At 32.9% G+C, this 26,322-nt stretch overlaps 1 protein-coding gene across 1 annotated transcript; it reads left to right on the top strand.

Moving 5' to 3' along the window:
• The first annotated feature begins 4,391 nt into the window (after positions 1-4,391).
• Positions 4,392-24,032, top strand: LOC111696228 (uncharacterized). The gene is made up of 10 exons (XM_023465774.1): positions 4,392-4,845; positions 8,158-8,261; positions 17,009-17,069; positions 17,322-17,368; positions 17,848-17,916; positions 18,202-18,231; positions 19,345-19,410; positions 22,730-22,829; positions 23,199-23,407; positions 23,629-24,032. Exons 1-10 carry the CDS (start codon positions 4,726-4,728, stop codon positions 23,993-23,995), a joined length of 1,173 nt encoding a protein of 390 aa, XP_023321542.1. The 5' UTR covers positions 4,392-4,725; the 3' UTR covers positions 23,996-24,032.
• The last annotated feature ends 2,290 nt before the right edge of the window (positions 24,033-26,322 follow it).

The raw sequence follows: 26,322 nt of genomic DNA, 5'->3' as shown, positions 1-26,322 counted from the left end.
TTTTCTTTCTTCTCTTTATACATTATATCTCATTGCTTAGGGCTCCCTTGCAATGCAACTGGGTACAAAATTACATTTATCTAGAAACTGCTAAATTCAAAAGTTACAAATTATAAAACGAGAGTTGTATAAAAGTCCTACCCGGCACTATATGCCCTCCTGGGGGAGGGGTAATTATTTTTTAGCTACAGGGCTGTTTGATATACCAAATGCAATCCAATGCTGCTTTTTGCTTTGTCATATTTTGACACAGGGTGTCTAAATAAATAAAACTGGAGGAAAAAATCGGTTTTTTGAAGACCTCAGCTAGTCATTCATATTACTTAGCAACCTGGTCAAATATTTAAAAAAAAAAACATCCAGATTTTGCCATTGTTTAAGTGTATGCAAAATTCTCCTTGCTTTATTTATTTTGGCACTTACAGCGTGGACCGTTTTCACGCATTTTTGGGGAAAATAGTTTTTTTCATTATACTCTTTTAAACTTTATGTTTTTGTAAATTTTAGAGAAGGGAAAATATGTAAGTTTTATATCCTAATAATTTAGGTCAATTTTCAATTGCACAGGGTGTCTTAGAAAAGACAAACTTTTGGGGCGAAATTTTTTTCCAATATATCAAAAATGAATAAATTGTCTCCAGATAATCCAAGAAAACGTTATTCTTACTAAAGTATAGGTAAAAGAGTTTATTTGGTTCAATTTTGGAATTTTGTATAATTTTTCGCGGATTTAGTTAAGTTTTTCCCTAACATAATTGTTGGAGGTATTTAAGCTGTTTGTTTTTCCCGGACCCCTCCGTCTGAGTTGAGGTTAATGAATCCTGTGCCATAGCTTAGGTGTATGCAAAAGTGTTGCCTCATACGCCTATAAACCTTTTAGTTTGGCTTCCACAGTGTGCACACTTTGCATTTAACTCTTAGTATTTTTCATTGTTTGAAAAGTTTGAAAAAAATGCTTTGATTTTTTGCCATATTGGTTTAGGTTAGTTTTTATTTTTTTCATTTTCACAGGGTGTCACAGAAAAAATGTCAAATGTCTCTTCACCCATCATCATTCACGAGTATGCAGGATCAGAATCCTCCGACTCTCCGAGTGAATTTGTCTCCGTTGGTTTCTGGGGCCTGTCCTTTATTGACCGTACCAGCCAGTCCAACTTCAGATCAAAATATATCAGATTCCACTCTGTCCTCTCTGGAGGTTTCCGGATAGTGAGATACCAAAGGTATGCTCAGCAGCATGGAAGGAGAGTCTTAGTCCTGCTAGTAGAGCAGCTCTTCACAGACCCTATATGCCAGCTTCAGATCCTGAGATTGAGCCCCTTCTAGTGGATTCTGAGCAGGAGGATGATCCTCCTGAGCCTTGAACCACTTCTGTTAGTCCTCTAGCTCGAGAGAGATCATTGACTCCGGAAACATCTAAGATAGCAGAGGAAGCAGCTAGGATTGCATAGAAAGCAGCTAAGATTGTAGAGGAAGCAGCAGACAAACCAACAGTAAACGTAGAAGCTGTTGCTGGTGAGCTGATGCCAGAATTAAAAGATGATTTATCAGCCTCTGAGAAATCTGTCCCCAGATCTCCCAGTCCAGAAATAGAACTAGAAGAGACAGTAGAACCAGATTAAGCTGTAGATATAAATCCTGAACAGAAGCACCTGGTTCATGATGTGGGGGATACAGAGCATCCACCAATCCTTCTCTTAGATATAGAAGATGATCAAAGATGTGTATTGCTTATTGGAATTACCAGGCTACAGGGCTGAGAATCTCTGTTATTGAAAGACAGTTAGAAGCTTATAATGATCCTGATCTTCCTCCTGCTCCAGATGCATTTGACCCTCATCATGGCCCTGTACGAGCACAGGCTGAACTACGGATGCTGCCAGAGTATATTTTTTGTAAACTGTGAAAGATTGTTTTATTATTCTGCAAACCATTGCATGATATATTGTAACATTTCAACAAAATAAACAGTGAAAAAAGCCATTGTACTGTGAATTTCTCATTTTACTAAGTAAGTATGCAATCAAAGCATAATAAAAAACAAGTATTATCTCTAGCAGACGAAATATAATATTACAGCTTTCCTAGAAGGTATCACGATAAACTGGATTGAAATTAAACCTCAACTGTAACGAATTGAACCGCATATTGCACTCAAAACATATATTTACACGTAAAACATAATGAAACGGTACGAATTTGTAAAAATCTGAACTCAGGCCCTAACTTTCCTAAGATTTTAAGAAACGAAAAGAATGTTTTAATTTTAAGTGATATTGGTATAAAGTTTGGTGATTTTTTACGTAAACAATTTTGAAATAAAGTAATTCCATTATTGTTATTTACAGTTGCCTTGAAAAATGCACTTTTTAGAAAACTATACTGTATAGTAACAGATTCAATTGGCACCATTCACAGGTTTTGTAGCGTTTTCATGTTGGCAAAATTAAATGAATTTCTAAATTTCTTTTCTTTGAAATTCGAACAATTTATGTGATTTCATTTAAACATAAAGAGAGACAAAATTTTCAACCCTGAACGAATTTAAGGTATGGTTTTACCCCCCCCCCCCCCCTCCTAAAGTTTTCACCCTTTTAACACTGCACGTTAGACATAAAAAGCAATGCTAAAACATTAAAAATTTTCGAATTTGCATTGTATTCTAAAATGTATTGTGTAAGTGGGGAAATACAAAAAAACTCCTTTAAAATATCGTAATCCTTGTAACTTGTCAATTAATCTTTATTTGAGACATTTATTATTTTTGATACTTGTTTTCCGATCAAAATACCTCAGCAAATATCGTGTTGGAAGTTTTTGAATGGTTAAAAGACCTGACCAATTTTGTTCCCATATAGTATTCGAAGATCAAAGACGTCTCTTCATTTTCGTTTTTAGTAGTCTATTCAAATATTAGGTTTATTAATTAAATATTAGATTTATAAAATTGTACAAAATATTTGATCACAGCAACTCAACCAATTATCAGTAATTTCATATTGAGAATTAAATCAAACGTGTTCATCTAAGAAAAATAAATGCAAAAGAAAAATTGGCTGGGTTTGTAGGTTATATACACAGCTCTGTCCAGTGTCCGCCAAAGACAAGTATTTGCAAAGAGCACATTTTAGTTTCTCCCATGGTCATATTTAGAGATAAAGCTTTCAAAACATCAATGAACCTTCTTACAAACATTAAACCCGTGTTTATATCAACGATTTAACAATTTTGATAGAAAGCGAGAGATGCGGTGGGAAAGTTATATTTTCTGATCTCTTTCAGAAAGCAATTTAATTTTATTCAATTTATTTCCGCATAATTTAATAAATTATGCGGATACGACATTCACAGGCATTTCCACACAATCCTTCATTGAAGGTTGGAGCCGAGGGCCGGGAAGGAAAATTTATATTGGAAAAGTGAATTCTATTCAATCATTCATTCATCCTTAAACTCCATTCATTCCCGTCAGAACTTTTATCTTTTTAATCCTTTTTACGTTCTGTAATATAATCCATATACAGTGGTCCCCAGAAATGAGTAGAATCATTTTCATCTTCCTCTGGGTGTTCCAATAAACATGGGAATTGACTATTTTCGTATTGTCTTTGTTCCACGCAGCATTATATCGTTAATACAATTTCAGTTGTACCTAAGTGAAAAAAGTCAAGATAAAAAAATTCTGATATTCCAAAATACAATCTCAACATTTTTGCACCTTGGACGGAGATATTGAGAAATTTGTTCAGATATTAAGAAATACTGAAGTTTTTTTTAATATTTTATATTTCCGTCAATTTTAAGCATAAAAAGAATTAAGAAGGAAGACCTTTTGAAAAGGACGTACACTCTTTTTTGATACACTCTTTGCCATTTGTTACTACTCAAAAATCAATGACGTTACTCAAATTGGGCCGGGGCGGCTAAAGATTTAGTAATCTGCAAAAAATTTGTCCTGCACAATTTTTAAATCAGCTACAAATCAATCTCTTATCCAATTTACTATGTAATCTCAGCCCCTCAGCCCCTTTGCTTGTTTGTCTGTATCCAATAAACGTCCAAACGGCTGAACCGTTTGGGCCCAAATTTTGTGTGGGACCTCACACCCCCAGAAATGTTTATGGATGATCAAAATTTTAAAAATTCAATTTTTTTAAATATATTTAAAATCCACAATTTTTTATAAAGTCCGCAAACTTTTTGTTTTTACAATGTACATACAAAAATAATTGAAATAAAAAGGACACGAAGCGCCCTGAAAGCCTAGTTTCTTGGATTCCGGAAGCTACGAAACTATGGTTTACCTACAATATACATTGTGTTGTGTGTGCACACAGTTTTCCACCTGACGCGCGTTTCTCTAATCTTCAAGATGTTGCGTGCGTAGCGTAAGTTCGTAACGCTTAGTGATTTAGTGTTAATCCGACTAACTAGACAGATTCAGTGTGAGAGGTCATTCAATAAACATGGAACCTGTGTATACCATTCAATAAACATGGAACCTGTGTATACCATCAAACTAAACCACATGTTTGTATTCCTAGTTATATAAAGGTTTGTGTCCAGAGTAACACAACCTAGATCAAGGTCGGATCTTTTATCAACGTGATAATGTTAAAAAAGAAAATTACTGTGAGAAGAGGCATTTTTGAATAAACCTTGACTCAGGGAGTTCAGATTTGTGTTGATAAAAATACAGAGGGAAGGGTCGGAGAAGCTGGATCCATGATTATTCTCCACATATTCATCCTGGTTGTATTATCAGGGTTAAGTGTTGAGCACGGGAGAATGCTTGAACCTCCCTCTAGAGCTTCTGCCTGGAGAGTTGGCTTTCCTACACCAAAGGTACAGTGCAATTTAAAAAACATGATATAATGTTTAAAGGGACTGTGAGCGTAGTTTCTAATTTGAAGAGGAGTATCCCCGAGTCACAACGGTTCTCTTTAAACCTTAAAATGCTGAAGGATGTCGGATATGTCTATTAATCTACTGAAATGCTTTTAAAGAATAAACACTTTGTTTGGAAGTTGTTACATTTATGAAATATCAAATGTTACTATCAAAAAGCGACAGAAATTAAAAATTTACAGTCGCGTTTTAGAGAAATTCAAGTGGGTTTCAATATGTATAAACAGAAAGATCTCCCTACTCGATGAATAGTTAAATGTGTCAAGGTACAGTTGTGAATCAGGCATTGTCATATTTGCATGGAAGGACACTTGAATACGCTTACAGTCCCTTTAATAACGATAGAACAGGTATTGATCTCCACTGGAAGGAAATAGATGATTTGGTGTACTTTGCCGATTTTCCATATAAAGTCTATCATGTTTATTGTTTACTGTACAATGCTTGCTCTAGCTGCCTAGAAATAAGTCTCATGCTATATATGTGTATTTTTCAAATTCAATTTCTTTCGATTTAGTGCAAAATTTCATTCACATTTTTAGGCGGTTTTTGTTGTTGTTGTTGTTGTTGTTAATAGATTTTTAAAAATTCTGGAACATAATTGCATAGATATTTTCGCTGATTTTTTGTGTGGGATTTCTTTTGCATTTGATCAGTAAATGTGATAAATGTTTATATAACTATATAATGTTACTTAAATCTAGTCAGCTTCTTGCCTTTTAAATTCAAAATTCTATCTAAGTTGCAAATCTTGAAAAAAGCGGATTAATTTCCGCAATATTCAAATACTACACAAAAACTCAGTTCCAAGCATTCTAGACAACTTTAATGTTCACCAATAAAGAAAATGAAGTGCTACACTGCACTGCTAGTCTGCTACAATGTATGCATACAAAGATACAGACGGCGTCGCATTATCAGATTGAAACCTTAAAATTTCGGAGTTTTCTAATATTTTTATCAGTTTGCCCCTGTTTTGACCTGTCAATTTTTTGGGTTTTTTTTTAATCTCTCTATCTCTGTTTCTTACTAACATTGTTTACAAATAATCATCTTATGTTCTGTCTTAATACGCCACAACAAGAAGTAAGCAATCCTATTTCTCATCCTTAGTTCTATTCTTATTAGATCAAACATTTTAAACTACAGTGATAGTATTGATGATTATATTAAGTGTTATGTTATTTTTTGCAATTTTTAGAGAATTATCACAACCAGCTTTAACCCTTTAGCATGAAACTTATCCGTACTTTTAGATTAGAAATATATTCAGGGGAAACCTATTATGTTTTATCCTCTTTTTTAAAGTGACTGCTATTGCAATTTCAAAGTTGTATTTAAAAAGAACCACTCCTGATTCCCAACGGTACCCTTTAAGCCTTTATTCCAACAATAATGGAGAAGCGTGAAAGTTTTTAGTTCTTGGTCAGACAACACTTTTGTGGGTGCTGTTGTGAATTAGAAAACTGACATGAAATTATTTCTACAGAGGCCGAATTTAAAGAATTTAAGTCGCGGCTTAAATCCGCCAAAACCCGGTTTAAATTGAGCACCGGCTTAAATCTAGAAACATTTGATACATTTTAAGTGAAACCAAATATAATTAAGCCGCGGCTTAAATTTAAACCGCGACTCAAATTCTTTAAATTCAACCTTGGTCCCTTTAATACTAATGAGAATGCATGCCAATCAAGCAAGAATATTGGCCCTCATATTGAAATTCCCAACTCTAATAATGTTAGGTTTAGTCCTAGCTGTAGGTTGCAACAAGGATAGTATAAACCAAGGATAGAAGGTTAAAAGTTCATTTCACCAAAATCAAATCAAAGCAGTAAAGACAATTATTATTGGCTAGGGTCGGATATTTTTTATAGTTTCTGACTTCTTGACCCCTTCGCATTAAAAATGTTTGTATACAGTTGAACTCCTACTGCTGTTCTATTTTATTATTATAAATTTTTGTATTAGAAATTTATATATTACATGAACATCAAAAAACAAACCTGTGTTTCACGAAGTAAATGAAATATTACTCTTTATTATTAGTGTTCTTGTGTTTTTACTACATTTTTGCTATCTTTTTCTACCCGGCGGAATTGGCATCAGGATGTGAATAATAATATCTGTAAATATGTTTTATACAAAGCAAATAGGTTTACAAATAACTTTTCAAATCATTAACTAAGTGGTCTGTTTGCAACTGCACAGTTAATGTCTCTCATGTTCATTTGACTAATTAAAATCATAGCTTGTGTCTAAAAGTCGGCAACTATTCCAGAGCTTTTTATGGACAGCATACTACATGGACATGCACTGTCTATTCTGTGTTTTAACATACATACTTGGTATATACAATCCTTGGTTGAAACATATATCCTTTATATATACAATCCTTGGTTTTGCAACCCTATACATCTAAATTGCATTAACTTATGTAAGTATAGTATACATTTGAAGCACGGAGGGCTTTTAAAGGATAATATTCTTCAGAATAATTGGTGGATATTTAATACTTATGTGATGAATCTTATAGTTTACCAAAAATAGGTAGAAATTTATACTAAATTAGTTTCTATTCCAACTTGTATCTTTATCTCCTTGCTCTGACAGAAATTCATTTATTCCATTGTTTGTTTTTCGTGTTTGTTTGTTTGTCGATATTTCCCAATTTTGATTTGTTTGGTATTTAGAGAGGCTAATCCCCTCCTGACCCTATACTCTAACTCTAACATTTCATTCTTTAAAGTTTTTTTTTCGACATTTAATTACATTTAATTTCATTTAATTACATTTCATTACCTTTAATTTCATTTAATTACATTTAATTACATTTAATTACATTTAATTACATTTAATTACATTTTATTACATTTAATTACATTTTAATTTTACAAAACCAGAACAAAATATCCCAGTTGACCCTTCAGGTAGGTATCTAAAGGGTCAAGATGAACCTTGAGGACTAAAGAGTGACGTCAAAAATCTTCTATATCTTATGTTCGAAAGGAATTGAGTTATTGCCACAAACTCAAAGTTTCTTATACCGATATATTTGTAAATGGATGGATGTAAACCTTAGATATTTTTTCAAACAGAATTCATAGTTTAAAATATCCAAGGCCTACAACATTTGGTTGCAAAGATATACGGAGTGGAAAATTAGAGTTTGTGGCATCAACGACTGAATTCCTTTCTCATAAAAAAAAATTATTACAAAGCCCTACATGAATTCTAACATTAGTTTTTTAGAATGAAGACGACAATGCCCTGTATTGTGGTGGATTTGGAGTTCAGTACGATCATAATCAAGGGAAATGTGGAATTTGTGGAGATCCGTGGGATCAATTTCCCAGGTAGGATTACGTAGGATATACCTTAGATAGGATCAGGTTGGATTAAATATAGGATCCGATTGGATTATATATATAGAGTCAGGTTGGGTTGGGTTGGATTTAAGATCAGGTTGGATTGGATTGGATATAGGATCAGGCTGGATTGGATATAGGATCAGAGCTGAGAACTTAATCCTGATCGGTTAATTAATAAAAAGAGGAGAACAAGCCTTATTTAATCTGGAGATTAAGAAAAGGAGGAGATCAAGCATAGGATAGGATCAGGTTGAATTGGATATAGGATCAAGTTAGATTGTATATAGGTTCAGGTTGGATAAAATATATGATCAGCTTGGATTGGATATAGAATCAGGTTGGATTGGATATAGGATCAGGTTGGATTGAATATAGGGTCAGGTTGGATTAGATATAGGATCAGGTTGGATTGGATATAGGATCAGGTTGGATTTAGGGTCAGGTTAGATTGGATATAAATTAGGTTGGATTAGATATAGGATCAGGTTAGATTGAATACAGGATCAGGTTGGATTGGATAAAGGATTAGGATTGGATTTAGGGCCAGTTTGGATTGGATATAGGATCAGGATTGGATTTAGGGTCAGGTTGGATTGGATATAAATCACGTTGGATTAGAAATAGGATAAGGTTGGATTGGATACAGGATCAGGTTGGTTTGGATATAGAGTCAGGTTGGATTGAATATATAATCAGAGCTGAAAACTTTAGAATGGTGGATATCGAGATTAATGCTTTATCTCCTCTTTTTCTTAATCTCCAGATTATATAATGCTTGTTCTCCTCTTGTTATTAATCTCCAGATTAATTAACCGATCGGGATTAAGGATATCCCATTCTAAAGTTTTCAGCTCAGGTAGGATGAAACATGATTAGGATTTAGGACTAGGACCAGATAGGAACACTTCAGATAATTAAGATCAGGTAGGATTAGAAAGGATAAGGTAGAGTTTTATAGGATCAGGTAGGATTATAGATGTCTATAGGATCAGGTAGGATTATAGAGTTTTATAAGATCAGGTAGGATTATAGAGGTTTATAGGATCAGGTAGGATTATTGAGTTCTATAGGATCAGGTAGGATTATAGAGTTTTATAAGATCAGGTAGGATTATAGAGTTCTATAGGATCAGGTAGGATTATTGAGTTCTATAGGATCAGGTAGGATTATAGAGTTATATAAGATTAGGTAGGATTATAGAGTTCTATAGGATCAGGTAGGATTATAGAGTTTTATAAGATCAGGTAGGATTATAGAGTTCTATAGGATCAGGTAGGATTATAGAATTTTATAAGATCAGGTAGGATTATAGAGTTCTATAGGATTAGGTAGGATTATATAGTTTTATAAGATCAGGTAGGATTATAGAGTTATATGGGATCAGGTAGGATTATAGAGTTATATAAGATCAGGTAGGATTATAGAGTTATATAAGATCAGGTAGGATTAGATAGGAGAGGTAAGATACAATCCGGTAGGATTAGATATTATCTGGTAGGGTTATATATAGGATTAGGTAGGATTAGATATTATCTGGTAGGGTTATATATAGGATTAGGTAGGATTAGATAGGATGTGTAGAGGTAGGATAGAATCCGGTAGGATTAGATTTTATCTGGCAGGGTTATATACAGGATCAGGTAGGTACAGGTAGAATGGAAAAGGATCAGTATAGCAGGATAATATATGAGAGTAGTAACTGTTTTTATGGTAGGATTAAATTGGATTCTTTAAAATTAGACAAGGTTACTTAATAATATTTGTTATTTTATACAATATTTAAGATTAAATATTATTTGATCTCACAAAGTCATTCTGGAAAAAATTGTTAAAATTTGATGCAGCTCAGGAGAGTCTTTCGGCATATATATCGGATTCATCAGATTTATCAGATTACACAAACAAGAATTAAAAGAAATGTCGTCTTTTATTAATGCTAAAGCGCACTTTTGACCAAGAGTCTCCTGCACTGCGCGGTTTGCCGCGCACGAAACTAGGAATGAGATTACTTGCCCTGAGTTTAGCAAACTACAGCAATCTCTGGTCATATCTGTGTAATCTGTAAACAGTCTCTTTGTCATAATTTGATTTCGTGCTTCTTGGGACTCACTGTGGTATAAAGTTAAGATTATATAACTGAAGAATGTCTTAAAATATCTGCAGAGAAAATAGAATTCCTTCGTCCAGGAATTCTGTATTGTAGATTGAAGATTGTATTCAGTTTTTACTCCGGGTTTGATTCACATCGTGAAAACTAAAAATATCAATTTAAAGATTAAAAAATTATCCCTACTTGTTGAAATGTTCTTCTACGCGAAGCGCCCTGGAATTCTCGTCTATCATATATATATATATATATATATATATATATATATATATATATATATATATAAATATACTTTTAATATCCTGGCAAACTTTTTAAATGCAATAACTAAGCCGGATACTTTCTCCACTTAATCTTCCAGCAATGAATACAAAAGAAAAATATTTAGTTTAATGACGACATTAAACTATTCTTCCTCCAACACTGTAATATATTATCAACATCACAGAGCTCAATGTCGTCACTGATTCGACATAGAGACAACTTCATTTAAAATATATTATCTTTTCTTTCTATGGAAAGATTTAAAGCGTTGTCATTAGGTGTGAATTAGATATAATTTTTAAAACTGATATTTTCAACTGAAATTTCATGGTTTAGAAAAAACAAGATTCCTTACTATTTTGATTTGCTGTAGTTTTGAAATGTGAAGGTAAATAATTCACAGAAACCCAGCTATGAAAATTGTAAAGACAGGGTCGACTAAACGCCTTAGCCTTTAGTTTACTTTATAACTCCATTGCACCAATTATTAGCCCTAGAAAAGTAGATTTTAAATCAACATCAATCTTCTTTCTAGCTTCACTTTAAACGAAGTAATTGGCAAAATACTGAGAGCATGCACGATGCACATTTTGGATCACAGTGAATAATTCAAGGGCGTATGCAGGGGGGGGGCAGGGAACTGTGCACTCCCCCCCCCAGATTTCAGAGCTATCACACATGTAAATGAACGTAGAGCTTAATCATAAATATTTAAAATTATTTTCTGGACCTTGTCCTTTTTTTAATCTCATAGAATTTAAGTTTAAATTGAGTTTTTCATTTTCAAAAATGTGTTTTACTATCTCTAGTTTAAATACTAGCATAACAATATAATAAAATGTAGAAACATGTTTTTTCTGCTAGTTTTGCTTGATTGAGATATAAAAAAGTACTTGCAAGGTATTTGGACTGAATGTGTACCTTTAAAGTATCTTATACTATGCCTGATATCCAAGAAGCCAAATGTTTTGAATTTACAGTTCAAATTTTGCCCCCCCCCCCCCCAAATAACTAAAATAACTAAAGAAATAAAAACTATTTAAAAATAAGAGGTTGCGTGATATATATATTCCCCTGTAGTTAGAGGGAGGGTATAGTTTAAGGTCAATTATAGATTTGAATGTTTGGAAAATATCCCAGGATTGACAGGGAATGGATAAAAAGTTATTGGACGGATCAGGCCGAGGCATGAAAGCGGCAGTTTTCAGGCATTGTTTTGCATTGGGCCGTCACAACTTGCTCAGGAAATTCTTTACACGTTAAACAAATATTAGCGTTCACGATTTTTATGCAAAAATATGCAGAATATCAAACAATGTTGAATTCAGCCTGTTTTAAACAATTTAAAAATGTTATTTTAGCGTGACATATTTGGATTAAAATTTTTTGGAATAATGAAATATTTAAAATGAGGAAAGGTTCTAGCTTTATTTAAAATTTCAAACCTGCATTCTTGTTTCCGGAGGTGAGTTTTCGGGAGCGAAATTACTTTCATCACGCTCGGATTCATGTAATTTTAATACTACAGAGAGTTTACAGGTTTTGATTTAGGTCGGTATTCATAAATCATTCTATAGTTCAAGTTGGTTTTACGTACAGTCGTCTTAAAGGGACTGCTGGCGACATTTCATGTGATCCTCTCGCACAAATTTCACTCGAAGGGATCTAATCGTAGGACTGTCCCGCTTTGCCTGATATTATAGTATTTGTACTGTACAGCTTTCGCTAGCTGATATAAAGTGGGCCCGGTACTTTAAATGAACCGGAATTAAATTTCTCTTAAAAACAAGTGGCATGTCCGATTCACAATGGTACCATTGCAGATCAAGGATGAAAGAGATGTTCCTATTTTCCTTACTAAAATTTGATTAATTCCGATTAAGGCTGGTTTCTAACTAAGTTAATTGCGGATCAGTAAGCTGCAAAGACAAATAATGAAATTTTTCCAATTTAACACTTTTCAAGATCTTTCTTTCTTTCTTATTGATCTCCATAGAAGTTGCAAGGTTACCGTTGTGAAAGGTCCGAAACAAAATGACCTGTCTAGGCAGTGGCTAGAGGTATTAAACTTCATAACATGAAAAATTGAATTAGTTTTACAGGTTCAAGGAAAAATTAGATAAAAGAATTACAGTTTGTTGCAAAAGAATATTTTTTCCATAAAACTAACAATTTGCCTGTCTGAGCACTTTAAATCAACCTTCTTCTTACTTTTAAAATTTATTATTTGAATATCTTTATATTTTTAAAAAGGCTTGATATTCTGTGCATTACTTTTATAAGTTTAGACCAATTTTAAGAATTATAAATTTGGAAAAATATGTTGAAATTTTCAAATCTATTGTTTAACTTTAATATAATTTAGTTGCAATTAAATTTAGTAATTTTTCGAAAAAGACATTTTGGTTTCCGACTTTTGGACCCTCTTATCCCCGCATAAAAAATGNTGCTGACCAAACATAAAATATATTTAAAATAAAGGTTTAAAGTTTTTAACAGGGTGGAGGGGGGGGGGGGAATTCTCGTACTACGTCCCCCCTTTTTGTAGCTTGATAAATAAAAAAATTGGAGGAGTGATGAAAAAGATGTGATAACTCGACTAAAGTGTAAAAGTGGTTTGGATTAAGAATTCTTATAAAGATATGAAGTTTTCTCGTTTACATCATTATTATGTACCTCAACACCTTTCTATCTATACTCAATACATCGTTTACCAAAACTTTGCAAAACTTTTAACGATGCAATTTTTACAATTTAAAATTATTTGTAGTTTTGAATGGGTTTAGAACGAGATAATGCCGCGGTGGAATCTTTAATATAACGCGAGCTGATGAATATACAGGGTTTTAATGTTTTAATCCTTAAAATAGCCTCGAAAATATGCTCCAAGGTGTATACGTATTACGTACACCCAAACCAAGAATTTTGTGAGTAGAAACCTTAAAAAGAGAAGTTACAACAGTCCCGGCCCTAAGAATTCGAACCGCCATCAAATTTAATGCTTTAGAAAATAGTCAATACTTTCTTACACTTTAATTTCAAATTTGATAATGAACGCCGGAGAGCCCGGCGGGATGTAAATATTTAGCCAAATGAAAATATTTTAAATTTAAGAAAATATTTCTTCTCTCCCTCTATCAAATTATAGCAGCAGTTTCGCTATAATCTCATAAAAAAGCAGTAAAATGTATTTTGAAGCATATTCATTAAACTTCACAGGGTTTTAAGGATTATGGGAAGAAGAGATAAATGAGAGGGAAGGTAGAGATATGGGAGGGATTCAGGAGTTGCAACAAGTTTCCAGCTCATGGGTAAGCTGAGCCAATTCTGATTCAACTCCTTCTATTAATCCTATCCAATAAACCGTCGACGCAAATTCTGCTTAGTTCGTGTTGGGTTTGTATATACAGAGAATTTAAACTATTTAAACCGCATCGCTGAACCGCCAAAAACCGGTTCCAACTGAGCGCCAGCTCAAATCTCGAAACACTGAATACAATTTCAAGTTGAACCAACCATGTCAAATTTGAGAGGCGGCTCAAATTCTTTAGTATCTAGGCGGCCTCTTTAGTATCTAGGCTGAATCCTAACCTCAGCTCTAATTCTATAACTTGTGGTAGAGAGAAAGGGGTTGAGACAGAATAAAAAAGAATAAAGATGGTCGGATGGATGTTTATTTATTCTGTTTATTCGGATGGAAAACTTGAATATTCAGAGCAGATTCGCATGATAAATTATTTTACTATTCATAACTCAGAAAATAAGGAAACATTGAGAAAAGAATTCATGTTTAGAATATAATCCGAATATACTGACTCCAGAAGCATGTAATAATAATACGCTGTGTGCTGGGGGGTTATCTGATAAACTTAATTATTTGACTCATCGAACTATTAACTTACACTTTAAGGTTTTCAAGTATTTACCAAATAAAACATTAATGCACGTCGTCTTGTAGTAAACACCTACTCCATAACAAGTTCTCGAAACGTATCTATCCAGGTACAATCTATCCGCTATCAAACTTAACTAGGACTGAGTCCCAGGCTCTAAATGCCACAAAGGGACACAAGCGTAGCTATCAAAATCCGTCTACTAATACAGTGTTCTACCAGGACAGAATCCCAGGCTCTAAATGTCACAAAGGGACACAAGGATAGCTATTAACAAGCTATATATATATATATATTGACATATATTGATCCCAAATGATGGTGACGATCCAACCTGGTTATATATCAACACAGGGTTTCAGTGATTCAATGTCACACAAGGACACAAGCCTAGCTATCGGTGTCAATACAGACAATTGATCAATGTCCACACGGCTACAATCCCGTGACTTATCAACGCCACTGCACAGGGCGCGATTTCACTAGCTATCGATGTCAATATAGGCGCTAACAATCAATTGATCAAAGATTCAATTCCTTTTATTTTAACCAAAATATTTTTTTCGTAACGAATGTTAAAATCGTTCAATTAAATCGTTTCCAAAATAGTCTTGGTCGATATCTTTATTTCGAGAATTATTTTGCTAAAACCTAGCTATACAGAGTATAATTTTACTTTATGATATATTATATATCTCAAATTCTGGGGGGGGGAGTATTTTTTGAATTATTTTAATAAAAATATAAATCGATTAAAGCCTTGAAAGGGGGGAAAGTACGAGTTTAAATTAGTTGGTTCTCTAAGTTTAATTATTAATTATTAATTTGACCAAAGCAATTTAAGTAAACAAAGTTTTCCAAGCTTCCATCATTTACATACATAACTAGAAATTCAAGGCGCTTCGCGCCCTTCTTTCTAGGCTTTTAGGGCGCTTCGCGCCCATCTTCTATTTAAATTGTGAACATGTTCTTTTTGTTTTAAAACAAAGAAGAAAAAAATTTTGCGGATTTAAAAAAAAATTCGCGGATTTTTAAGAATTTAATTTTTTTTTACAAAATCAAAAACCTTTAAAATACATTTTTTTTTAAATTTTTATCATTCATAAACCTTCTCTGTGGTCACGTGATGTCCCAAAAAAAATTTGGGCCCAATCGGTTCAGCCGTTTTGACGTTTATTGAATACAAACAAACAGACAAGCTAAATTTATTTATAGAAGTAGTGATCTATGTTTGCTTGAGTAGGAGTACGTATTTGATGAACTGCTAAACATATGCGGCACTTTCTTCAATAAAATGCTCAAATCCATCTGTTACTAGTCGCGAAAGTTTTCTTTGATAAAATTTTTTAAAATGACAGAATTTAAAAAAATTACAATTTTTTTAAAATGGCAGAACCCAAAATAACAATTTTTGAAAAATTTAAAAATTAACTTCACTATAAGCTATGAAATTTTAACTCGTTAATTACTGAATGAGTTTTATTTTTTTCAATTTTTTTTATGAAAGATGATTTAATTAATGTTTTTACAAGAAACAGTTCTAATTGACGACATGTACCAGAACAAAGAACGATTTTAACTCAATGAAATTCAAAATACATTTATCCGTGGGGTAAAAACTTTTTCTGAACCCCCCTGCAATGTATATTTCTATTAGGAAGAGTATACACAAAGAACTTTATTCTATTGTTTTATAACATAAATTAAGTTTGCTTTGAAAGATATTGGACTGTCATTTCAATTCCCTTTCATACAACTAACTCATTCAATATATTTTCTTATTATTAGAATCTATTGCATTTTTCCTCCAATTCTATACTCATTTTTACAATACATTTTATACAAATTAATAGTACATGTCTACCACAGAGGGGTACATAGAGTGAAAAAAGTTCATAAATCGATTAAATAGAGCACTGCACTTTTTTTGAAGAGAACATAGAGTAAGACTGCATACAGTGGTCGGCATTTCTATCAATACAATGAAGCAGGCCCGTAGCCAGGGGGGTGCAGGTGCACCCCTCTTTCTTCTGAAAGAGGGGTGCAATGACGAATTTCCCCCCCCCCCCCTAGTCCCATATAAAAGAAATTGTTTTCATAAGTTTCTAAAATCTAGTTATAAATTATATAGCCCGAGTAACAATTGATTTCCAAACCAAATTATAATCTATTTGTGCGTTACTCATTAAAAGTGTGACGGAGTTTTTGTGTACTCTCTCAACTCATCCCCTCCCCCCCCCCTGGTCAAATCCTGGCTACGGGCCTGCAATGAAGACAACTTCTTTATTCAAGTTTAGATTGTTTACAAGCTTTTTTCGAATTACAAGTTTAAGCTGTTAATTGATAGATTTCGAATTACAAGTTTACGAGCAAGCAAGGAGAGAAGCTGTTAATTGATAGATTCACTTTGTTTCGATGATTATGTGAATCCATATCTATAGTAAATTTTATAAATATAATATATTTAGGGAAAATGAAGCTCCAGGCGGTTTATTTGCTACTGGAATTATTACTAAAACATATAGACAGGTCACTACATATAAGTATAACCTTAAATATTGTTTTTAAAGGAATATTTAGAGTTAAAAATAAAACAACAAAAATAATAGAGATTTACATATGCAAACCAATGCTTTATGTTAGTCAAATTTCCTTAAATATGTACACTTTAGTGTACAATGTACAGACACAACGGCAACTGTAAAAAAAGTGCCCACACCGTACGGTGTAAATGTACGTATACACAATGCTTATACTACAGATTAATTTCTATTATTTCAGGGTTCTATAATTCCCGTCGTCATCGATATAACTGCTAACCATCAAGGGTAAAAATATAAAATATGTAAAATGTTTTTTAGATTTTTTCTTATTTTGTTTTTTGAAGAAATGATAAACATTTAGCACTAGCTATAGTTTTCCCACTAATACGACAACAAAGGACTTTGGGAATGAATGCTTTCACAAGTTTTTTGAAGAAAATTGCAGTTATTAAAGGGACTGTAAGCGTAATTTCAAGTGACCCTTCATGCAAAGATGACAGTGCACGATTCACAATAGTACCATTGAAACATTTATATGGTCAATAATGTGGAAGATATTGTCGTTTTTTAAAGTTTAAATGGTTTATTTCTAAAAAGTCCTATATGTTTTTTTGCAATAGAAATACGCAAGACACAATTTGGCAAGGAGAAACCTCAACTGAAAATAATCTGTTTTCAAAATAATGAACATTGAAATCTAATCTAACAATCCCTTTAATCCTTGAAGTTACGATTAAAGTCCCTTTAATCCTTGACTGGTTTAGATATTTTGAGTTTAAACTGTGTCCTAACAATGATATTTGGGAGGATCCAGAACAATCTTGCTTTGACAGGTAAAAACAAAAATATAAACAAGAATACAAAAAAAACTTGATTTAATACGTACTGCAGCTTTTGGAGAGAATAATAAACTTCGAGCTCTTCAGATTGAATCTAATCCTTTACTTGTTTGGGTTTTGTTTGTTTGGTTGTTTGTTTGTTTGTTTGTTTGTTTGTTTTTATCCAATAAACTTTTTAAAAGAAATTTTGATCAAGTTAATAATAAAGGAAACTTTTAAAATACGAAAGAAGCAAAAAAAACAACTTTGTAAAAATAATAAAATTTATTTCTTCTCTAGGATGAAGCTTCCCTCTGGGAAGAAGGGCGGGTAAGGACATTTTATACATTTTTCAGCTGATTTAAAGGGACAGACCGGCTATGTAAAGTAGTTAAGCTGAGTATGCAATGTTGTGGACAAATTCTTTAGGATTCATTTGAGACCTATTAAACTTTTAAAAGATCTGTAAATTCTGAGTTTGAGCGCAAAGTCGACGTTAAAAATCGTACGTTTGGGTTTTCAGAATTTTTTTTTTTTAATTATTAAATAACGACTCCAAAGAATGTAAATAAAATTCTACAGTAAACTAATTATAGTTGTTTAGGAACAGGTTGAGAAAATAAAAATTAATCTTATCATCGAAAATAAGTAATCTTGTTTAATTATTAGTTTCTATTTTCTCATTATTCTAGTTTCTCATTATTCACAAAGATTTTCTGCAGATTTTCTGGAATTATTATTGAAAAGACGACATTTGAAGAATTTGTAGAAATCTGCGAATAAATTCATAGAAAATAAGAAATTCAATATAATGATAAAAACGAAATAATTGATTCTATAGCCTTGATTTATTGACAAAGTTCTTTGGAGAAATATGTTCCTAACCATCTAATTAGTTTACTGTATAATTTTTACTTTATGTTTCGTCGTCGTTATTTCATAATTTAAAAAAAACCGATTCTGAAAACGTATCCGCCCAAATTCATGATTTTGAACTTCGACTATGCACTCAAACTCAGTAATTATACATCGTAAAGTTTTATATGTCTCAAATGAATCCTAAAGAATTTGTCTACAACACTGCGTACTCAGTTCAACTACGTTACATAGCCCTTTTACTTTTTAGACAAATTCTCGACATTATAGTTTTTAGTTGATCTTAAAAAATTTAATATCTTGAGTCGATGGGTATTATTTTCTTGGTGATCTTTTTAAACTAGCCTTAGAACAACAGCTGAATTTCTCCTTGTTTATCACGTCGGCCATATTGTACTAGCAGCAACCAGTTTATATTATTTTTAGTTATTAAATAATAAATAATAATACAAACTGACACAGAATTTTAATTTAACACTCTTAAAACACCAGCGATTTCTTACATTTAACAAACTCCTAAATGTTTCCAATTTTACAAAAAAAATATTATTTTTTCTAATGTTTCAGGTTAAAGTACCCCATCTATGATTACTCTACTGGACTACGGATTGTTTATGTCCGGTTACCGGAAAAGTAAGTTCTCCTAAAGTTTTAATTTCTTAAATTTTGTACCGTCTCTTCACTAACATTGCCAACCCGTGGGCGTATAGTTACTTTACTGTCCCTTGGGACAATTAAGTAAGATATTTGGGATTGTAAAAACATTTGCTTATTTTCATCTAAAAAGACGATAAAGTTGTTTGAAACTAAAAAATTCAATTCAACCACATTAACTTCCCTGTAAAGTAGTTGTAAATATTTAAATTTTAATCCTGCATGTTTTCAAACCAAATCCTAACTAGAGTAGTTAACTAGTTACGAAGTTGACTTAAATATTCCCACTGATTACACAAATAGGATAAGAGAGGGGTTTGTTACATTTCATGTCTTATCTGTGTAATCTTTGAATAAATCCCAAAATTACAACCCCTGAATCCCTACGCTTCAATCCTTTGCTGATCCGTTTCATAAAGTTAACCTTATCCTTAGTTTGAATCTCTTTTCACATTCAGACCCTATCTTGTAATCCTTATTTTGCATCCTGCAATGGTTTGTTTGACCCCCTAATTTTGATTCCCTTTTCTCTCATCCTTATCTTTGATCCTTATTTTCAAATCTTTAGTTTGAATCCCTATTTAAAATCCCAATTTTGTAATTCTTATTCTGAATCAATATTCTGTAACTTTATTTTGAATTCCTGTTCTCCACTCCTTTTTTATATTTCTTTCCTGCAATCCTTATTTTGAATCCCTATATTGTATTCCTAACTTAGATCCCTATGCTCTTATTACTTTGAAATCTCTACTGTCTAGTGTCTAGCCCTACTGTCTAGTGTCTAGCCCTACTTTCTAGTGTCTAGCCCTACTGTCTAGTGTCTAGCTCTACTGTCTAGTGTCTAGCCCTACTGTCTAGTGTCTAGCCCTACGTCTACTTTCTAGCTCTACTGTCTAGTGTCTAGACCTACTGTCTAGTGTCTAGCCCTACTGTCTAGTGTCTAGCTCTTCTGTCGAGTGTCTAGCCCTACTGTTTAGTGTCTAGCCCTACTGTCTAGTGTCTAGCCCTACTGTCTAGTGTCTAGCCCTACTGTCTAGTGTCTAGCCCTACTGTCTAGTCTCTAGCTCTACTTTCTAGTGTCTAGCCCTACTGTTTAGTGTCTAGCTCTACTGTCTAGTGTCTAGCCCTACTGTCTAATGTCTAGCTCTACTGTCTAGTGTCATGTCCTACTGTCTAGTGTCTAGCCCTACGTCTACTTTCTAGCTCTAGTGTCTAGTGTCTAGACCTACTGTCTAGTGTCTAGCCAAACTGTCTAGTGTCTAGCTCTACTGTCTAGTGTCTAGCCCTACTGTCTTGTGTCTAGTCTTACTATCATGATATATCTATGTAGTATGTGGTATGTACAATCTACATTCTTCAAATATGGCAGAGAGAAGAGTTTAATATAAAATATTACCCCTCCCCCCTTCCCCACTTAAACCGAAGCCTTTAATCTGGGATAAACTAATTTAACGCGGTTTTTAACAATTTAAGGATTAAAACATTAAACGCCAAATAACGCAAATAACGTTTTAAGTCAGACAGTACATTTTTGTTGAAATGGTTTGAAACACCAAGAATAATAGATCAGACACGATTAAAAACCTGAATGTTTAGGAAACTTTATTTTTTAAGATAGATGGGACCGTTAACTTTTGAATTAACGGACTGAACCTGAAGTCCCCCCCTCACTCTTTTTAACTTCTATTAGTTTCTAACATGTCGATGGTCTGAGAAATGAAATATCTGTAAGTTTCCCATTTCGACAGATCAGAAAGTGACTATTAGAATGTTCACTTAACTGACGAGTTCAGCTCTTGAATTTTTGAGATTTTTAAGCATAGCACCATTTCAAGACCTGGTTTTTCTTTTAATAATCTAAGTTTAAAATAACAAAGGTTTACACCATCAGGTTACAAAGATATAGGGATTAGAAAATTTGAGTTTGTGGCTAAGACTCAATTTCGTTCTATAAATTGTTGTCCTCGCTGTAAACTAGAGAGAGGGAGAAGGTACGACTTTGTGACCTCCTAATACTTCTAGTTTTGATTTTAAGCACAAATATGAGACATACAAATTTATCCGGTTACATATCAGAAATCCTTCTCAATAGCTCTTCAATAAGAGGAGTGATGAAATCATATGAGATTACAATCTTACGTGAAATGTACTTTAGTTTGACGTGTCCAGGGAAAATTGCGGGAAAATTGGAGTACTTTGAAAAGTACATTTCACATTTTATTCAAGTAGAATATATAATTCCGATCATTCAGCAAAATATATTGAACAAAAATAGCTTTTAAATAATATCTTTTTTCTTATAATTTCCACAAGTTCTAGCAAGTTTCAGTTACAGGGTTTCCTACCAGCTTAAAAACATTGTTTATATCATTTAATATATCAGGGTATCCTGTAATCAATATATCATATATACTAATATATCAGGGTATCCTGTAATCAATATATCCAATAAACTAATATATCAGGGTATCCTGTAATCAATATATCCTGTATACTAATATATCAGGTTATCCTGTAATCAATATATCCTATATACTAATATATCAGGGTATCCTGTAATCAATATATCCTATATACTAATATATCAGGGTATCCTTTTATCAATATATCCTTTATACTAATATATCAGGCTATCCTGTAATCAATATATCCTATATACTAATATATCAGGGTATCCTGTAATCAATATATCCTATATACTAATATATCAGGGTATCCTTTTATCAATATATCCTATATACTAATATATCAGGGTATCCTGCAATCAATATATCCTATGTACTAATATATCAGGGCATCCTGTAATCAATATATCCTATATACTAATATATCAGGGCATCCTGTAATCAATATATCCTATATATTAATATATCAGGGTATCCTTTTATCAATATATCCTATATACTAATATATCAGGGTATCCTGTAATCAATATATCCTATGTACTAATATATCAGGGTATCCTGTAATCAATATATCCTATATACTAATATATCAGGCTATCCTGTAATCAATATATCCTATATACTAATATATCATGGTATCCTATTATCAATATATCCTACTAATATATCATAGTATCCTATTATCAATATATCCTACTAATATATCATGGTATCCTATTATTAATATATCCTACTAATATATCATTGTATCCTATCATTAATATATCCTACTAATATATCATGGTATCCTATTATTAATATATCCTACTAATATATTATGGTATCCTATTATCAATATATCCTACTAATATATCATGGTATCCTATTATCAATATATCCTACTAATATATCAGGGTATCCTGTGACCAATGTATCCTACAATGGACCTATACAGCTGGGAATAACTGGGGAGTGTGCAGGAACGGAACAGGAGCTCTGGGATGCGGAAACCAGGTGAGAATATCTAAGTCTATCTAAACACTGAAGAGTAAATAAGTTATGCATCACTGAAATAAAAAAAAATATGCAAATATGTATATGTACATTTAATATTTGGAATGGTTTTTTAATATTTTAATTCTTTGAATGTGTTCTTTTTTTTTAAAAAAAGAACAAACCTTTTAAGGAATTGAGTCGTTGCCGCAAACTCTGCTTTTGTAATTCTTATATCTTTGCAGCCCAATGCTCTAGACCTTAGATAATTTAAACTATGAATTCTGTTAGATTAAATAATCTAAATTTGAAATAGCAAAGGTTTATACAGTCAGGTTGCAAAGAAATAGGGATTAAAAATTAGAGTTTGTGGCAAAATCTCTATTGCAGGAGATGTTCCGAGCGTGCAGTGATATAAGAATCCTTCCAACCCGGGGATCCAGACCTTCTCAACAAGAACAAGGTTCCGGACAGAAACTCTCCGGGTTCACCAGCAAGCAGGAGTTCGACCTCGAGGAGTTTGAGGACTACTACGACGAGCTATTCGATGAGAACACGGAGAACAACATCGATTCTTTTAAACTAGAGAACTCTGTCAGGAGAGAATTGAGAGTTGAAGCACAATAAAGTTATCTTGTTAAAACTAAACGTTTATACAACTTGAAATTGGCATCTGCTTCAAAAAGTTTCATCTGGTTAAAAAGTTTTGAATAGAAACTTTTAATGAGGTCGTTAAAACTATAATGCATACAATCATCTACAGAGTAAAACTAATAATTTTACATTTACATTTTTCTTCAACTCTTAATTATTAAACCAGGGATGATGAAAGAAGGATTGAGTTGAGTGGGATAGGGAGCAGAAAACTCTCCTTGATAAAACGCAAGCTTGAGCTGGCTCAGGCATTGAAATCTCTCCACACCCTGATAGTTCTCTCCAAGCAGAAAACTGAGATTGAAAAACATGGATTTAAGGATCAGAAACATGAACAGGGTTGGAAGGAAGAGGATCAGGGTTGGAGAGGAGACGACCAGAGAAGAGATACAGGGGAGAGAGATGAGGAATTTCTTGAATCTTTTGCTTCGGGGACGACTGTTGTCCCTTGGTGGGCTCGGACGAATAGTCACGGACGACGGCGAAGACGACGGAAAGCCCCGGGATATTCTGTTAACTCATTTTTCAATTAAATTAAATCTTTACATTAATAACAACAAAATATTTTTATATCAAAAATACATGCCTCAAGCTTGTAAGTAATAATGTATATATTTTGTTGAATGCAGCAGCTGAGTATATCTTATGAGCTGCATATTATGCATATTGCATTTTATTTTATATTCAAGTCTTTTGTCCTCCTTTTGTATTCACTCTATTTCTAAAGAAATTTAGATAATTAAAACAACACTTAAAGGGGGTTCGCCGAAGATTGTTACGGATTGGCTATAACAAAATTGTGGATCAACCGGCACTACTAGTCGATGTAAAGAGAATTTAAAAACTGTCTTCTAACTGGCTTAAACAAATTTTGTTGTGTTCCTCAGTTTTGGATCTTGAGGGACGGTTTCTATTAAAGTTGAAGTTTTTACTTTTTATGCAAATTTTTACATTCATACAGTTCAAGGTTATAATGCAAGGAAAGTTAATTGCGGTTGCGTAAACTCTGCATACATATTGAAACCAGTTCTCTCTGGGCGNGGGAAACACCCCCTTTACCCCCCCTCAAACCCTAACAAAATAATATATTGCCCTCACCTAGCAAAAGTCCTAGTTGCGCCTCTGGTCTTGTGTTTACATTACCGCTTAGAGACACTATATATATACTGCAGAACAAAAGATGCGTACACCACTGAAATAACTTTCCTTGCGTTATAACCTTGATACAGTCGATCTATATAGTGGGACACAAATAACTGTGGAATAAGAAGACGAGATCTTATGACGTGCATTTTATGATATAAAGGAAATAATTTTACCAGATACTTGAAAATCAGCTTATCAAGTAAAATGAGGGTATTTAAACTGCACAATTCCTCTACGCTTTTAATGGGATTAGATTTTTTTCATTCGGCTCATTTTAGTCCTGAAATCTTATCATAAATGCAATTTTTTAACAAATTTTGTTTAATCCAATTGAACGAGTTTTATAATGGATAAGTTTAAATTTTGTATTGCAATTATTTTATTAAAAGTTTATAAACACGAAAGAAAAAGAGATAATTTAATAAAAAAGTTTTTAGCTGTGAACTGTGACAGGGTACTTTAATATTTTAGTTTCTTCTCTTGGAAGAATTTGAAACTAATGGCTTCTTAAAGAAATAAACACGACAGAGTTCTCTTACAAAGAAATTAGGGAATACATTAATATGTTAACTGTTATATGTTGTGCATATTATATAGTGTCAAAATTCCTATATATTCCTACTAGCTTGGGAACCCAGAACTGCACAGTGTACAGTGCACAGTGCACAGGTTACTTTAAGTTACTCCGCCGTTTACCCGCACTTGAACGATTTTACCGGGAAACTAAGTTTTCGCTATTAAAGCCGACCTACTCAACTTAGAATATCAAAACTAAGAACATTCCCGTGGGTCTCCCGAGTTCAACAATCAAAATTTGAGGCAAATCGGTCCAGGGGTTCCTGAGTTATGATCAGACAAACAGAGATTACAACTTTTTACATATATAGATGCCAAGGATAGTATAGAATAGTTTAATTCATTCCTTCTCCTGAAGGCTGAAATCTGAGGGTAGGGAGGGTAGGGATAATAATTGAAAATTGCGCAAAATTCGTATTCACACTGGAATTTGGTAAAGTAAAGTTATAATAATAACCACTTTTTATTTTGATCACTGGGAGAAAATATTAAATAATTATAGAGTAAAACTGATAAAGTAGCGCCACAGGGAAACATTTTTAAAATCCAGCCTGTAAAATAGATTTAAAGGAGCCACTGGCTCAGAAGATCCTTTGTGTTGCCTCTGCACTGTATTTTAAATACTGCTTCAATTTACCGAATTGATAAAAATAGTGCAGAATAATACAAATTACTCTGCCCCCCCCCTCCCTCTCATTCCCCCTCTATTGCGAAGAAAAATGAAAAAGCCATATATTGCGAAAAAGAAATGTTAAATCCAACCTATAAAAGTAGAAATAGATATCTTTGCATATACACTATTTGCAGATGCTTTTTTTTAAAATTTCAAACATTAAATGAAATTGTAGTACTAGTATATCTAATAGTTATTAGTGGATATCTATAATCTTTTAGAGATTCATTTTTAAATTGTTTTTTTTTCTTCAAAATTTAACTTATTTTGAACTTTTTTGACGGTTTGATACATTTTCCCGTCTTCCCCAGGAATCCCCGTAATTTATTGAAGAGTTGGAATCTAGGAACCGGTTTGTCTGATTGAGAAAGGTTTCCGAAGATAACAAATAAAAAATAATGTGGTCTCCAGCAAAAAAGTGGTAAAGATGCAGCAGTCTCTGAAAAATATTTCTTTGAAACCTGA

The sequence above is a fragment of the Eurytemora carolleeae genome, unplaced genomic scaffold (genome assembly GCF_000591075.1).
Source record: "Eurytemora carolleeae unplaced genomic scaffold, Eaff_2.0 scaffold12, whole genome shotgun sequence".
Taxonomy (NCBI): Eukaryota; Metazoa; Arthropoda; class Copepoda; order Calanoida; family Temoridae; genus Eurytemora; species Eurytemora carolleeae.
This window is presented reverse-complemented; position numbering and strand designations above follow the sequence as displayed.